The 17,363-nt window shown below is 43.7% G+C and overlaps 1 protein-coding gene across 2 annotated transcripts in view; it reads left to right on the top strand.

The window, feature by feature from the left end:
- The first annotated feature begins 186 nt into the window (after positions 1-186).
- Positions 187-17,363, top strand: part of PSMC3 (proteasome 26S subunit, ATPase 3) — a 41,419-nt gene continuing 24,242 nt past the window's right edge. For both annotated transcript variants that reach the window (XM_077818666.1, XM_077818665.1), the window contains exons 1-3: positions 187-342; positions 533-613; positions 14,874-14,999. In XM_077818666.1, the coding sequence (XP_077674792.1) occupies positions 316-342; positions 533-613; positions 14,874-14,999 (234 nt within the window). In that variant the 5' untranslated portion in view covers positions 187-315. The remainder of the gene's footprint in view (positions 343-532; positions 614-14,873; positions 15,000-17,363) is intronic.

Raw genomic sequence — 17,363 nt, 5'->3', positions numbered from 1 at the left:
GGGAACACCTCCCCGCCCGCCGGCTGGGCACGGCGCCTGCGCCACCCCCGGGGCGGGGCGCCAGGCCGCGGGCCCCGCCCCTGCCCCGCACGAAGATGGCGGTGAGGATGTCACTCAGCAGATTTGGGTGCTGTCACGTGACTAATCGGAGGCTGCGGGTTTTTTTCCTGCACGACAGATTCGAGTGAGGGCGGGCAAGGGAGAGTGAAGCGTCTGAGCGTAGAGGCGGGGCGGGGATCGTGCCGTGGGGAGGGCGGAATCTGTTGTCCCCGACTGCTGCCTTATTTACCTCCACGGCCACTCGTCCAGGCCAAGATGGCGTCGGTGTGGGATGAGGCTGAGGTGAGGAGCCGGGCCCCGGGCGGGAGGTTGGGGAGCGGGCGGGACTCCGAGCTCGGGGGTACTAGCGCTGGGACCCCGGTCCCTGCCCCGGTCGAGTTGGGGTAGCGCCGTGTCCTCTCCCCGTGAGTTCGGCTGGCGGGCCGGGACGTGAGGGGCCTGGCGGCCGGTGACGGTGACTCTGTCCCCGCAGGACGGCGTGGGCGAGGAGGTGCTGAAAATGTCCACGGAGGAGATTGTGCAGCGAACCCGCCTGCTCGACAGCGAGATCAAGGTGAGGTGGCAGCGGGCGGCGAGGGGGCTGTGGGCGCTGCCGCTCTCCCCCGCCCGGCTCTGAAGGCAGAGCGGCGAGAGCGGGGGCTGCTGGCCAGGCACCCAGTTCCAGCCGCAGCAGCAGAGAAGTCCAGCCGGGGCCCCGGAGTAGCCCCTGCCCATGTCCCCGCAGATTGGGGCGCGCCGCCCAGGGCCGGTGGAAGATCCCGGGGCTCCTGGGCCCAGCTCTCTGCAGTCACTGCTCCCGCAGGGCTCTGCCAGCCTGGAGCCGGGTCCCCCGCCCAGGTAGCTCTTAAGGGCTCCTGAGCAGCCAGCGCCCTGCATTAGCATGCCCGGCTCCAACTTTTGGCCCCCGACCAGGCCAGGGGGCGGAACCACGGAGAGGGGGGCTGGGCCGGGCCTATTGGCAAGGGGAACACAGCCCCCATAATTTACTGTCTGGTCCATTTCAGCCGCCTCCCCCTACACGCACCAGGAAGAGGCTGGTGCCCCTTGCCTGTTCCCCTAGCCTCCCCCACTGCCTTCCAGAGCATCCCTGCACCTCTGCCTTCCCCCATAGGTACACCCACTGCTCCCACAGGAGGCCATGGAGTATGTCCCGGTTGCCCTATATACCACTTCCCAGGCCCTACTGCTGCCTGCGCTGCTTCTTTATTTCTGTTAAGTGCTGTTGATGTGCTGTGCTGCCTTCTGCTGTACACAAGATTCAAAAGGAGTCTGCAGTGTAAAGACAAAGATAAACGCAGATGTATTGGGAGACCCAGAGCCAGGACTGAATTTATGTTGTTTTATAATGAAATGATGACGTGGGAATTGTATTCATTAGAAGCAAATTGTTGCTCTCCCCACTTGGTACTTCACAAAGTCCCTGGAAACTATAAGATATAAATGGATAGTAATCAAATGAGGAACTGTGGCAGGGGGAATTAGCAGGTGGGTTGCTAATGCTATTAATGTTGTTTAGAATTTTAAAATATTATCTTCTAGTATTTTGCTGACACTTGGGAGGAAGGCCTGGGCTTGTAGACCATTTTGGAAGAAGTACATTTTCAAAAAGGACTCTGAGCAGATTCTAGGTGCAGAGATGAGTGTACCACATAGGATATAGTTAGTTGAGAACAGCAAAGTAAAAAGACTTTGAGTGCTGAGGGAGATAAAAAGTGGAGACATTGTTGAGGAGTTTGTAGTAGTTCAAGGGGTTTGAAAAGGCTGTAGTTCTTCTAGTTCAAAGGCCCTTAAACTGTGGGGTGGGAATGTTTGGGGGAGCCTGGGCCAGTCCCCACAGGGGACAGGGAGGAAGCGCCTCTCAGCTGCTGGCATCATGCCTTCCGGCTTGGGGACCAAGCTGCTGGCCTCAGCTCCACTCCAAGCTGCTGGCCTCAGCCCCATTGTCAGTTTGGGGACTGCTGTTCTAGTTCAGTATTTCATTTGCAGTAGCAGCTTGAATTAGAACATAAAAATGGCCATACTGGGTCAAACCCATGGTCTATCTAGACCAGTATCTTACTCTGACAGTGGCCAGTATAAGGGACTTCTAAGGAAGTGAACAGGACAGGGTAATTTCAAGTGGTCCAGCCCCTGAGATTCAGTCCAAGCTTTTGGCAGTGGGAGGTTTAGGGACAACCGGGAGCATGGGGTTGCATCTGTGACCATTTTGGCTAATAGCAATTATGAATTTGTCTAATTCTTTTTTTCAATGAGTTCCACAGGCTGACTCTGTATTTTGTGAAGAAGTACTTCCTTTTGTTTGTTTTAAACCTGCTGCCTATTAATTTCACCAGGTGACCCTTAGTTCTTGTGCTATATGAAGGGGTAAATAACATTTCCCTATTCATTTTCTCCATAGCATTGATGAATTTATAAACCTTTATCATATTGCCTCCCTCCCCTTAGTAGTCTCTTCTCTAAGGTGAACAGTCTCGTCATTTTAATCTCTTCTCATATGGAAGCTGTCCATCCCCCTAATCATTTTTGTTACCCTCTCTACAACATGTTCTAAATTTATTTTATGGGATGACCAGATCTGCACTCAGTATTCAAGGTGTGGGAATACCATGGATTTTTATAGTGGAATTATAATATTTACTGTCTAATTATCTATCCCATTCCTAATGATTCCTGTCACTCTGTTAGCTTTTTAGACTGTCCCTGTAAATTGTGTAGATGTGTTCAGGAAACTATCCATAATGACTCAGAGATCTCTTTCTTGGGTGGTATCAACTAATTTAGACCCCATCATTTTGTATGTATAGTTGGGATTATTTATTTCTTATCAACATGGAATTTAATCTGTCATTTTGTAATCCAGTTTAGTGAGATCCCTTTGTAACTCTTCACAGTTGGCTTTGGACTTAACTATCTTGAGTAATTTTGTATTGTCTGCCAATTTTACCATCTCACTGTTCACCTCCTTTTCTTGGTCATTTATGAATATGTTGAAAAGCACAGGTCCCAGTATAGATCCTGCGGGAACCCCACTATTTACTTTTCTCCATTGTAAAAACTGATCATTTATTCCTATCCTTTGTTTCCTGTGCTTCAGAAGAAGTCATAAAAGCCTGCTTAGTGCTCCTAGATGTGCCCTACTGTACCACAGGGGGGAGATGCTTGTTCCAGACCCGAAGTGCTGATCAATATGTGCACTAAAACACGTGGACGAAGAGTCCTTGTATCTTTAGCACAACTATTGTGACTGTGAAGTGCTAGGAATGTTGAAATAAATGTCAAATTCTCTTTCAAAACCTATAAAACAACATGCCCCCATATGCCTCCAATGTGCCTCTTGATATTTCAAGTTTTGCACATTAATTCTGATTTTGATTGCATTTCCTTTTATCCATTTGAATTTTGCCACTTTTAATTTTGGTGTCCCTTGTGCTTATATTGTGGAACAGAGTAAAGAGGAGCTTAAACAGTCCTCTGTGTATCAGAATATTGCCACCAATGTTAAGGTGGCAGAAACCTCTCCATCGAGCCCTTACTTTCTCTTACACAAAATGCTCAGCATACCATTTTCCAGGATGGATTGATTTAAATCAAGGCAGTTTAAATCTCCAAGTGGAAAGCCTCAATTAAAATAATCAATTTTAATAAACTTTTCCATTTGTACTTTAGTTATTTTCTAAATAAAGTTGCAGTTTCCTTCGTTGGTATAACCATTAAAATGTTGATTTACAACTGAGCAGAGCCTTTACACTAGACTTACTGCATCTTTTTGCTAACTAGAAAGGTACACTGTGACTATATACATTTATTATTTTCAGATTCTTATCAATTGTACACTTCCAGTATATTAGAAAATGGTGAATGATGCTTATTTACTAGATATTATGCTTATGTTTTGTCATGTTGCATCCAGATGGTAACTGGAATTTAAGTAAACATGCAAAACATCATATAACATTTATTTTTATGAAAGAAAGCAACCTTAAATGTTTTGGATGCACAAATGTCTCTGATCAAAATGTGTTTCATATTTACAACTAGGAACAAGAGGGATTAAATGTAGTCAGTGAATTAAACTGATTATTTCAGGTCTGCCTGGAAAAAATTTCAAATATGTCTAAGAGAATGTGATTGGAGCTTAAGTTCCTACTCTCTTATGTCTCTTGAATATGAGATGACAGTCTCCCAAGTTACTAGTAGATCTCATCCCCTCCCTCCTTGTTTTTATTCAGATGCTGGAAGAGCAAGACAACTTTTCCTGCTTTTTCAGTTCTTAGTCAATTACTCTATTTTAAATTAATTAGTCGAAATGGAGAAAATATTCTTTCTGTGCCTTCAGAAGAGGCTACTGCTGTCAAAAGCTGGTTTAGCAGTTCAAAAACACTTGTTTCATGTGCTTAGCTAGACTTCCACCAATTCTAGACTTCCACCACTTCTTTAAAATATTAGCAAACATGCACTGCTTGAATGGTTCACCTCCAACCCTGCAATTTATTATGTTGGCCTGATTAATGGGTGATTATTAGATGCACGTGTCATAGCAGCATCTTCTTCTGCAGTTAGGCCTCTAACCTGGTACTTTGGTTTGAGAATATTAGTGAGAAAATGAGGTGGAGTAAGTGCTTGATCAGTCCACTTCGGTATTGCCTGTAGTTTAACTTTGTTGCAGGGTATTTCTGTCTTCAGTCTCTTGAAGTTTTTTCAATTTTTCAACAGCATCATCAATACAGCAGCAATCTTTCTGAATTTTTCCATGACTATGGAAATAGATTTAGTGTATTCAGCATATCTTCTACATTTCTCCTTAGTCCAATGTTGACTACTTTGGCTGTGGTAGTTCCATCTCTGTCATGATTTTCTTCACAAATTGTCATCAGAATAGGCCAGTTCTTAATAAATAGGCTGAAACAATCAACCACTGAATACCATTATACATCTTCGGGGAGAATTGGTTTGTGCCCTCCTGTTGTCTTCAGTGATGCTGAGGCAAAATGATTGTTACAGAAGTATTTTGCAATTTCAGCATTATTTTCCTTTACTCCTGGAGTTGTACTTAAGTCTTCGGTTAAAAGATTAATCAAATGAACACCTCACCCATATGTTATAAGTTTCAGGTTCTCTGCATTATTTTCTTCTATGTTTTTTCTCATTTTTGATACATTTGCCGCATTGCGTGTGACAAAGCTATGCACTTGACACTTGAATTTTTGTTCACAGTTTGTTATAGCTTTTACTGCTATTTCTTTTATGTATTCTGTTGTATTGTGGGTAGGGGGATTTCCTGATGTATCAGTTGTTTCTGTAAAATAGGGCTTACTATCTTCTGTGTCACAAGCACATATTACTGGATTATTGTGCCCATTGTTCCACCCATCAAGACTCAGATTAACAAATTTTCCATCAATATCTTCTTGTACACTGTTCAGTTTCCTTCTCATACACTGTATCCAGCTACTATCTAGCAATGTCTGTTGTGCCAGGTGGAGTGTAGCTTGGCCGTAATGATTGAACCATGTCGGTGAAATGTTTGTTCTAAACAAGATGAAAGGGAGAACTTGTTGCATAAATCAACTGAGCAATCTATGGCGTTCTGCTGGAATTTGCTGGTTCTGATTACAAACTTATCCATGGTTTTACTGGATGATTATGTTGGTAATTTACTGTCTGACATATGTTTGGTCGCATATCATAGAATATCAGGGTTGGGAGGAGGTCATCTAGTCCAACCCACTGCTCAAAGCAGGACCAATCCCCAACTAAATCATCCCAACTAGGGCTTTGTCAAGCCTGACCTTAAAAACCTCAAAGGAAGGCAATACCACCACCTCCCTAGGTAACCCATCCAGCAATGGTTCCCTCAACCCACCTAGCAATATTGTTAACCTATCCAACTATACTCTCAGCCCAGCAGAAGCAGCTGTTCTATCTCGGGGCCTCTCCTTCTGCCCCTCCACCCCCACGAACATGATACAGTTCTGTGGTGACCTAGAATCCTATTTTCGACGTCTCCGACTCAAGGAATATTTCCAAAATACCTCTGAACAACATACTAATCCACAGAGGTCTCCCTACCAACACTACAGAAAGAAGGATTCTAGGTGGACTCCTCCTGAAGGTCGAAACAGCAGACTGGACTTCTACATAGAGTGCTTCCGCCGATGTGCACGGGCTGAAATTGTGGAAAAGCAGTATCACTTGCCCCATAACCTCAGCCATGCGGAACGCAATGCCATCCACAGCCTCAGAAACAACTCTGACATCATAATCAAAAAGGCTGACAAAGGAGGTGCTGTTGTTATCATGAATAGGTCGGAATATGAACAAGAGGCTGCTCGGCAGCTCTCCAACACGAGTTTCTACAAGCCATTACCCTATGATCCCACTGAGAGTTACCAAAAGCAACTACAGCATTTGCTCAAGAAACTTCCTGAAAAAGCACAAGATCAAATCCGCACAGACACACCCCTGGAACCCCGACCTGGGATATTCTATCTACTACCCAAGATCCATAAACCTGGAAATCCTGGGCGCCCCATCATTTCAGGCATTGGCACCCTGACAGCAGGATTGTCTGGCTATGTAGACTCCCTCCTCAGGCCCTACGCTACCAGCACTCCCAGCTACCTTCGAGACACCACTGACTTCCTGAGGAAACTTCAGTCCATTGGTGATCTTCCTGATAACACCATCCTGGCCACTATGGATGTAGAAGCCCTCTACACCAACATTCCACACAAAGATGGACTACAAGCCGTCAGGAACACTATCCCCGATAATGTCACGGCTAACCTGGTGGCTGAACTTTGTGACTTTGTCCTTACCCATAACTATTTCACATTTGGGGACAATGTATACCTTCAGATCAGCGGCACTGCTATGGGTACCCGCATGGCCCCACAGTATGCCAACATTTTTATGGCTGATTTAGAGCAACGCTCCCTCAGCTCTCGTCCCCTAAAGCCCCTACTCTACTTGCGCTATATTGATGACATCTTCATCATCTGGACCCATGGAAAAGAAGCACTTGAGGAATTCCACCATGATTTCAACAATTTCCATCCCACCACCAACCTCAGCCTGGTCCAGTCCACACAAGAGATCCACTTCCTGGACACTACAGTGCTAATAAACAATGGTCACATAAACACCACCCTATACCGGAAACCTACTGACCGCTATTCCTACCTGCATGCCTCCAGCTTTCACCCTGACCACACCACATGATCCATCGTCTACAGCCAAGCTCTGCGATACAACCGCATTTGCTCCAACCCCTCAGACAGAGACAAACACCTACAAGATCTCTGTCAAGCTTTCTTACAACTACAATACCCACCTGCAGAAGTAAAGAAACAGATTGATAGAGCCAGAAGAGTTCCCAGAAGTTACCTACTACAGGACAGGCCTAACAAAGAAAATAACAGAACGCCACTAGCTGTCACCTTCAGCCCCCAACTAAAACCCCTCCAACGCATTATTAAGGATCTACAACCTATCCTGAAGGATGACCCAACACTCTCACAAATCTTGGGAGACAGGCCAGTCCTTGCCTACAGACAGCCCCGCAACCTGAAGCAAATACTCACCAACAACCACATACCACACAACAGAACCACTAACCCAGGAACTTATCCTTGCAACAAAGCCCGTTGCCAATTGTGCCCACATATCTATTCAGGGGACACCATCACAGGGCCTAATAACATCAGCCACACTATCAGAGGCTCATTCACCTGCACATCCACCAATGTGATATATGCCATCATGTGCCAGCAATGCCCCTCTGCCATGTACATTGGTCAAACTGGACAGTCTCTACGTAAAAGAATAAATGGACACAAATCAGATGTCAAGAATTATAACATTCATAAACCAGTCGGAGAACACTTCAATCTCTCTGGTCACGCAATCACAGACATGAAGGTCGCTATCTTAAAACAAAAAAACTTCAAATCCAGACTCCAGCGAGAAACTGCTGAATTGGAATTCATTTGCAAATTGGATACTATTAATTTAGGCTTAAATAGAGACTGGGAGTGGCTAAGTCATTATGCAAGGTAGCCTATTTCCTCTTGTTTCCCCCCCCCCCCCCCCCCAGATGTGCTGGTTTAACTTGGATTTAAACTTGGAGAGTGGTCAGTTTGGACGAGCTATTACCAGCAGGAGAGTGAGTCTGTGTGTGTATGGGGGTGGGTTTTTGGAGGGGGGTGAGGGAGTGAGAGAACCTGGATTTGTGCAGGAAATGGCCTAACTTGATTATCATGCACATTGTGTAAAGAGTTGTCACTTTGGATGGGCTATCACCAGCAGGAGAGTGAATTTGTGTGGGGGGGTGGAGGGTGAGAAAACCTGGATTTGTGCTGGAAATGGCCTAACCTGATGATAGCTTATCTAAAGTAATTACCAGCAGGACAGTGGGGTGGGAGGAGGTATTGTTTCATATTCTCTGTGTATATATAAAGTCTGCTGCAGTTTCCACGGTATGCATCCGATGAAGTGAGCTGTAGCTCACGAAAGCTCATGCTCAAATAAATTGGTTTGTCTCTAAGGTGCCACAAGTACTCCTTTTCTTTTTGCCATCCCAGTGCTTCACCACCCTCCTAGTGGAAAAAGTTTTTCCTAATATCCAACCTAAACCTCCCCCACTGCAACTTGAGACCATTACTCCTTGTTCTGTCATCTGCTACCACTGAGAACAGTCTAGAGCCATCCTCTTTGGAACCCCCTTTCAGGTAGTTGAAAGCAGCTATCCAATCCCCCCTCATTCTTCTCTTCTGCTGTTCCCTCAGCCTCTCCTCATAAGTGATGTGTTCCAGTCCCCTAATCATTTTTGTTGCCCTCTGCTGGATGCTTTCCAGTTTTTCCACATCCTTGTAGTGTGGAGCCCAAAACTGGACACAGTACTCCAGATGAGGCCTCACCAATGTCAAATAGAGAGGAATGATCACGTCCCTCAATCTGCTGGCAGTGCCCCTACTTATACAGCCCAAAATGCCGTTAGCCTTCTTGGCAACAAGGGCACACTGTTGACTCTTATCCAACTTCTCATCCACTGTAACCCCTAGATCCTCTTCTGCAGAACTGCTGCCTAGCCATTCGGTCCCTAGTCTGTAGCAGTGCATGGGATTCTTCCATCCTAAGAGCATGACTCTGCACTTGTCCTTGTTGAACCACATCAGATTTCTTTTGGCCCAATCCTCTAATTTGCCTAGGTCCCTCTGTATCCTGTCCCTACCCTCCAGCGTATCTACCACTCCTCCCAGTTTAGTGTCATCTGCAAACTTGCTGAGGGTGCAGTCCACGCCATCCTCCAGATCTTTAATGAAGATACTGAACAAAACCGGCCCCAGGACCGACCCTTGGGGCACTCCGCTTGATATCGGCTGCCAACTAGACAAGGAGCCATTGATCACTACCCGTTGAGCCCGACGATCTAGCCAGCTTTCTATCCACCTTACAGTCCATTCATCCAGCACATACTTCTTTAACTTGCTGGCAAGAATACTGTGGGAGACTGTATCAAAAGCTTTGCTAAAGTCAAAGAACAACACATCCACTGCTTTTCCCTCATCCACAGAGCCAGTTATCTCGTCATAGAAGGCAATTAGATTAGTCAGGCATGACTTGCTGTTGGTGAATCCATGCTGACTGTTCCTGATCACTTTCCTCTCCTCTAAGTGCTTCAGAATTGATTCCTTGAGGACCTGCTCCATGATTTTTTTTTCCAGGGACTGAGGTGAGGCTGACTGGCGTGGTGTTCCCCAGATCCTCCTCCTTCCCTTTTTTAAAGATGGGCACTACATTAGCCTTTTTCCAGTCGTCCGGGACCTCCCCCGATCGCCATGAGTTTTCAAAGATCGTGGCCAATGACTCTGCAATCTCATCTGCCAACTCCTTTAGCACTCTCGGATGCAGCGCATCTGGCCCCATGGACTTGTGCTCGTCCAGCTTTTCTAAATAGTCCCGAACCACTTCTTTCTCCACAGAGGGCTGGTCGCTTCCTCCCCATGCTGTGCTGCGCAGTGCAGCAGTCTGGGAGCTGACCTTATTCGTGAAGACAGAGGCAAAAAAAGCATTGAGTACATTGGCTTTTTCCACATCCTCTGTCACTAGGTTGCCTCCCTCATTCAGTAAGGGGCCCACGCTTTCCTTGACTTTCTTCTTGTTGCTAACATACCTGAAGAAACCCTTCTTGTTACTCTTAACATCTCTTGCTATGAAATATTAGACATTGCAGATGTTGGATGTTCATAACACCATACATCTAAGCTGGCTCCTGAAACAAAATGGTGTGTGTGGCTTTTAAAAAAAAAAGTCACTTTTAATCATTGAGTATTACTCAGTGTACTGCTTTAAAAAAAAGAGATTGTAAATGAAAGATTCCTCCTCCTGCGTCTGTTTGTACCACTGTTAAAATGATATTTTTATTATAAAATCATAAGGATAATTTAAATCTATTTAAACCCTTGTCTCCTAGCAACAGCTTTGGGGGGGACCTACATTTTTAAATGTTAAAACTCATAAATGCCTAATAAAACATGACTTCTAAATGGGAAATCTCCAGCTAGGTTATTTTATTATATTGAGCAATAAAAAAAATCATTTCAGAAGTCCAGCAATAACAGTAAAATGTAATTGATAAATACTCCCACAACAAACTAACATACCAATTATATTTTAAACACAAACATTTTGACAATCATAAGCAATACCCCCAAAACACACACTTATTATCATAGTCTGTTATCATTTATTAGCATAGTAAGACACAGTAGGCAAGCCGTAAGAATTATGTAAAAATAAGATTACTAACAGGTTGATACAGATAGTTCAGACATGTCCACATCATCTTCAAAGTCACTGCCTTTTGAGGAGCATTTTTCATGTTTCACTCTGACAAGCAGCCTTGTATTTCTTTGTTGCACTGTTTACACTTGGCACATATTCCTTTTTTACCCAGAGGTACAGTAATTTCTTGAAAACATTCCCAAATAGGGTCTTTTTTATGACCTGCAGCCATGGCAGTTTTTTCCTCCAGTTCTCAGGTGTTGAAATCAACACTAGAGGCCACACTCTGAAGAATGACAGGTTTCAGAGTAGCAGCCGTGTTAGTCTGTATTTGCAAAAAGAAAAGGAGTACTTGTGGCACCTTAGAGACTAACCAATTTATTTGAGCATAAGCTTTCGTGAGCTACAGCTCACTTCATCAAATGCATCCGATAATTTGTTAGTCTCTGAGGTGCTACAAGTACTCCTTTACTCTGAAGAATGTTGTCTTTTCTTACCACAGCCTCTTGCTCTGACACCAGGTTGCTCCTCTCTGGTTGCACATGCTGCTGCTCCTTCCTTGTTACATAACTCCCCTACCTCTGAAAAACAAAAGAACTAGCAACAAACCAAGACTTCTGCTCATATAACTCACATGCCTTTTACACTGATATATTTTTTTTTATTTAACCACAAAGATGGAGGCAGTTGAGAAATTAATGGATTTCCGTTGGTATCTGTCTAGTAGATATTGAAGGAAACAGTTACTTGACGTGTCCAGAATCATCCAGAAGCAAGGGCTATTATTTACTGGGTAGATCAGTCAGTGTCTTTCAATGAGCTGGAGAGTAAGTTTCCATGGTGGGTGGAGTCAGATATTTCTAATTTGAGAACTGAGGCAATCAGAAATCAGGTAGGAAGAAGCTATAAAATAGCAGTCTGAGACCATTCAGGTGGGCAAAGTGATGATCCTGATAAGGATACATGACTGTGTCTCCTGGAGTGAGAGACCAGATTCCAATGCCTGTGATGACTTTGCGACTCTCTTGTTCTCAGTAATACAGTTCCTGGGTCCCCCACAGGATCTTAATACAGTATATGACCTACTGTGCCATATTTATAAATTTTGATCTCAAAAGTTAGATGTTTTTCCTCTGATTCTTTCTATATCTAGAGAACCAGCCTTTCAATGCAGAGTTTTTGGTAGAGGCTCGTGGAGTCAGCATATTTAATTTTTATTTAAATATTTAAAGAGATTATAATAAATTTAAGTCTAACACATTTTGTGTTTAAATTCAGATTTCATTTTAAACAGGTTTATTTAAAAAAAGAAAACTTACTTTAACTTAAATAACAAAATAAAAAAAAATTTATCCACCCTACTGTTTCTTTTAATATTTCTCTAAATCACGTCTCCAGGTGCTTGTTTCCATGGGTGCTGAAACAATTCGTATAGTGAGGGTGCTGAGAGCCACTGAACCAAACTAAACCCTGTGTATGATGGAAACCACTACAAGCCAGTGGGTGCGGCAGCACCTATGCTTGTATCATGTCATAAGCAAATTTCTGTAGATTCACTGTAGCATAATCCTACAGTGTTAGAAAATGATTAGGGCTGTCAATTAATGGCAGTTAACTCATGCGGTTAACTCAAAAAAAATCACAATTCAAAAAATTAATCACAATTAATCATAATTTTAATCACACTGTTTAAATTTCAGTTGGTATTCTTTTTAAATATTTTGGATGTTTTTCTACATTTCACATATATTGTATTTTGTGTTGTAATTGAAATCAAATTATGTACTTTTTATTACAAATATTTGCACGGTAAAAATGATAAAAGAAATAGTATTTTTCAATTCACCTCATACAAGTACTGTAGTGCAATCTCTTCGTTGTGAAAGTGCAATTTACAAATGTAGATTTTTTTGTTACATAACTGTACTCAAAAACAAAACAATGTAAAACTTCAGAGCCTACAAGTCCACTCAGTCCTACTTCTTGTTCCGCCAATCACTCAGACAAACAAGTTTGTTTGTATTTACAGGAGATAATGCTGCCCTCTTCTTCTTTATAATGTCAGTGGACAGTGAGAACAGGCATTTGCATGGCACTTTGTAGCAGCATTGTTAGGTATTTACGTGCCAGATATGCTAAACGTTCATATGCCCCTTCATGCTTCGGCCACCATTCCAGAGGACATGCTGATGACGCTTATTAAAAAAATGTGTTAATTAAATTTGTGACTGAACTCCTTGGGGGAGAATCGTATGTCCCTGCTCTGTTTTACCCGCAATCTGCCATATATTTCATGTTATAGCAGTCTCGGGTGATGACCCAGCACATGTTCGTTTTAAGGACACTTTCACTGCAGATTTGACAAAACGCAAAGAAGGTACCAATGTGAGATTTCTAAAGATAGCTACAGCACTCAACCCAAGGTTTAAAATTCTGAAGTGCCTTCCAAAATCTGAGAGGGATGAGGTGTGGAGCATGCTTTCAGAAGTCTTAAAAGAGCAACACTCTGATGTGGAAACTACAGAACCTGAACTGCCAAAAAAGAAAATCAACCTTCTGCTGGTGGCATCTGACTCAGATAATGAAAATGAACATGTCTTGGTCCGCACTGCTTTGGATGGTTTTTGAGCAGAACCTGCCATCAGTATGGACGCATGTCCACTCAAATGGTGGTTTAAGTGTGAAGGGACATATGAACCTTTAGCACATCTGGCATGTAAATATCTTGCGACACTGGCTACAACAGTGCCATCAGAACACCTGTTCTCACTTTCAGGTAACATTGTAAACAAGAGGCGGGCAGCATTACCTCCTGAAAATGTAAACAAACTTGTTTGAGCAATTGGCTGAACAAGAAGTAGGACTGAGTGGACTTGCAGGCTGTAAAATTTTACATTGTTTAATTTTTGGATTCAGGTTTTTTTGTACATAATTCTACATTTGTAAGTTCAATTTTCATGATAAAGAGATTGCATTACAGTATTTGTATTAGGTGAATTGAAAAATACTATTTGTTTTTTTACAGTGCAAATACTTGTAATCAAAAATAAATATAAAGTGAGCACTGTACGCTTTGTAGTCTGTAATTGAAATCAGTATATTTGAAAAACGTAGAAAACATCCAAAAATACGTAAATGTATTCTATTATTAACAGTATGATTAATTACGATTAACTTTTTAATTGCTTGATCGCCCTAAAAATTATCATTGATGTCGAGCACTGTTGTGCTCTGAATGGTAGAAATGTCAAAGGAAACTTCCTTTCCCTGAGAAGTGAAAGACGGTGAATTTGAGGGAAGCATGAGTTTGCCATTGGATAGAAATCAGTTAATTCAGATCTAAGTAGAATCTCCCTCAGAGAGATTAGTCGATATCATGGTGTTTTCCAGGGATACGAGCCTCTTCCTCTGGGGGCAGAAAGTGAGCAGATAAGACCACACTATAGATAGCAAGGCAGAATTTGATTATTTTGTTAGCTACAATCCAAACCAAAGTTGTATTAATCTTTATTTTTAAGCATTTTTTCCAATTTTTATGCACTCACTGAGATCTCTCTGAGTTGCCTTTAAAGAGTTTTGTGCAAGAGGCAGGACTGATGATCCAGTCTTCTCAACATTAACCTGTTCCAGCATCCGGAAGCTGTTTTAAAAGTGATTTGCAAATTCTCTAATCCCTAAATGCAGGAACAAGTGTGGTGCTTGAATGTGCCAACTGATGAGAGTTAAGATCTGAAAACGATTCTTCCAAAACAAAGTCTCTTCCTCCCGTGAGAAGGAATTCAATTTCCTGAATAGTTTTAGAATTCTTCAGATGGCATCAGGAGGAAATGATTTTTGGGGCACTGATGTATACCTCAATCCCTAAAGTCACACTATTTAGGGCAAAACAGATTAGGCTAACATTTTCCCCTCCTTCTTCCAAACTGCCTCCTGGGATTCATTCTGATCTTCTGATTGTGTGATGCATGTATGTATTTGTTGCTTTGTTCTGCTAATGTTAGCACATTCCTAACTTGTGCTGATTTCAGATAATGAAGAGCGAGGTGCTGAGAGTTACCCATGAGCTGCAGGCCATGAAAGATAAGATCAAAGAGAACAGTGAGAAGATCAAAGTGAACAAAACCCTGCCTTACCTCGTTTCCAATGTCATCGAGGTGAGTGTTGTGCCCTTTTGGAATAATGTTAGGCGTGATACCCTATTGGGAGCACAGCTTTTTAACTTTAAAAGGTGCCTTCGCTAATTGGAGGCAGGGGGTCAGTGGCTGGAGCAGAGGACTGTATGTAGTGAATCCATGTGAGTTGGGACCAGTGACTTCCTCCTTTTGTTTCTCAATCTGTAAAATGGAAACAGTTAGCAGATACTGATGTGTAAGGCCTGGTCTACACACGCTTTTTGTATTGATTTAACTATTTTGATTAGGGGTGTAATTTTTCAACTGAAATAGTTCGTGGTACCAGGTGCAATTCCCTCAGTATAAAAGTGATTATACTGAGGGCTGGCTTACACTAGGAAGTTAGGTTAACCAAGCTACATCCCTCAAGGGTGTGAAAAATTCAGCCCGAGAGATGTCGTTAAGCCAACCTAAGCCATAATGTAAACCGCACTAGGTCAATGGAAGAATTCTTCAGTCAACCCTACCTATTGCCTCTCGGAGGTAGATTTACTGCAGCAACAGACAAATTCCTTCTATTGTTGCAGCAGTTGTCTACGCTGAAGCACTACAGCGACGCAGCTTACTCCTGGGCGAATTCTGCGCCACTGCGCATGCACAGAATTTATATCCCCACAGATTTGTTTGCTTCCCCGCAGAAAAATGACTTTCTGACAGGGAAGCAAAGGGAAGCCAAAAGAGCAGTCATGCGCTCCTCCCCAGCAGTATGTTTTGGGTGCCCAGGGCACGGGGGGGAGGGGGGGGGGGGAGGGGGGGTCTGGGGAAGACCCAGCTGGTCGCTCCTACCTTGTGCTGGACTCAGCTGCTAGTCCCGGTTGGGCTGGGGAGGACGTGACTTCCCTTTCCCCTGAATGGCATCTGGGGCCAGGTCAGACCCACCCCCAGATTTCTCCCCTAGCTGCAGGAAGCTCTGGAAACACCTTAACCTCTTCTTCTTCCCCCCACTCCCCTGCTTCCTGCACTCAGCTGCAGCGGGAGGGATCCCTGTACCTGGAGCTGCCCCCCCATCTGTCCAACCCCCATGCATCCAGACCTTCATACCCAGACCCTCCCACCAAGCCTCATCCCCCCCTGCCCCCCGCACTCTGGACCACCCCAACAAACCCTACTCCCCATTGAGCCCCCCCCCCCCCCCCCAGTTTAGCCCCAACCACCTTCACCTGGACCTCCCTGCAGAGTCCCATTACCATTGCAACCAGAACCCCACAGCAAGCCCCTATTTATCCAGATCCCCCACCCCCCAACCAGATCCCGCACCGAGTTTGCCCTGCACAGAACCCTCTCAACCCACACCTGGATCCCCCCACACTCAGCCCCTCCACACTTGGATCCTGCCTTGCTGAGCCTGCCTGCCCACACCTGGTGCACTGCCACAGAGTGGCAGGGCCCTGGGGTGTTTCTGTGGCAGGCCTGGTCCTTGCACTGTGTCAGGGTTATGTGCAGCCTCACTGCTGGGGGTGAGAGCTGCACAGTGATCTCCCACCTCTGTGAAGCCAATGGCCTATGCTCCTCAGTGTCATGCTGGAGCTTCCACATTTATTTGACAAATTTTGCTGAATTTTTAAATTTTTGGCGTATAATGCCCTGAGGAGTAGCAACTGTACTATGCTGCTATTTTTCTAGTTAGACATATCCTGATATACCTTATTCCCCTTCTCTTATGGAAATAAGCTATAATAATATAAGTATTTTTATACTGGTATAACTGCATCCACTTTAGGGAGGTTATCACTTAACTGTGTATAGTTGGTAGTACAATTTTTGTGAATTTTTTGTGAACACTAAGGGAAATGTCATTGACCTAGCCTTAAGTTTTTCTGAAGTTCCTTGCAGTCTTCTATAATTTTATCTTTGGATTTTGCCACCTTTCTGCTCACCTACATTTCCAGATCAATATTAAATAAAACTGGTCCTTGTACGGTACCTTTGTGGATTCCTTGTTAACCTTTTTGCTGTGAAGAATCTGATCATTTATTCCTGCTCTTCTGTTTTCTCCATTACTTCAGCCCCTTGCAGTTAAAAAACTGAGTCAGATGCCCGAAGACAGATTAAATTCATGTTTTTGTCTTCTGATTTTTGGACTCCTCCAGACTACAATTCTGTCCCTTTAGCCATTTTCTCATTCACAACAGTATTTTGACCTGCACTCCAACTACTTAGTTTCCTTAGTAGACTGTTGTGAGTGACTTTGTCAAAGCCTTTTGAGAGTCCAAATAAATTATATCATCTGGTATTCCTTTATTTGTAATTTTTTGACATGCTTAAAGAATTCTAATAGATTAGTGAGGCATAATTTTCTTTTCCAGTAGTTGTGCTAGTTTGTGCTATCTGTCTTTCTCAGTGTTT

This window comes from Eretmochelys imbricata, chromosome 6 (genome assembly GCF_965152235.1).
Source record: "Eretmochelys imbricata isolate rEreImb1 chromosome 6, rEreImb1.hap1, whole genome shotgun sequence".
NCBI classification, from domain to species: domain Eukaryota; kingdom Metazoa; phylum Chordata; order Testudines; family Cheloniidae; genus Eretmochelys; species Eretmochelys imbricata.
The sequence above is the reverse complement of the archived record's forward strand: the minus strand, read 5'-3'. Positions and strand labels throughout refer to the sequence as shown.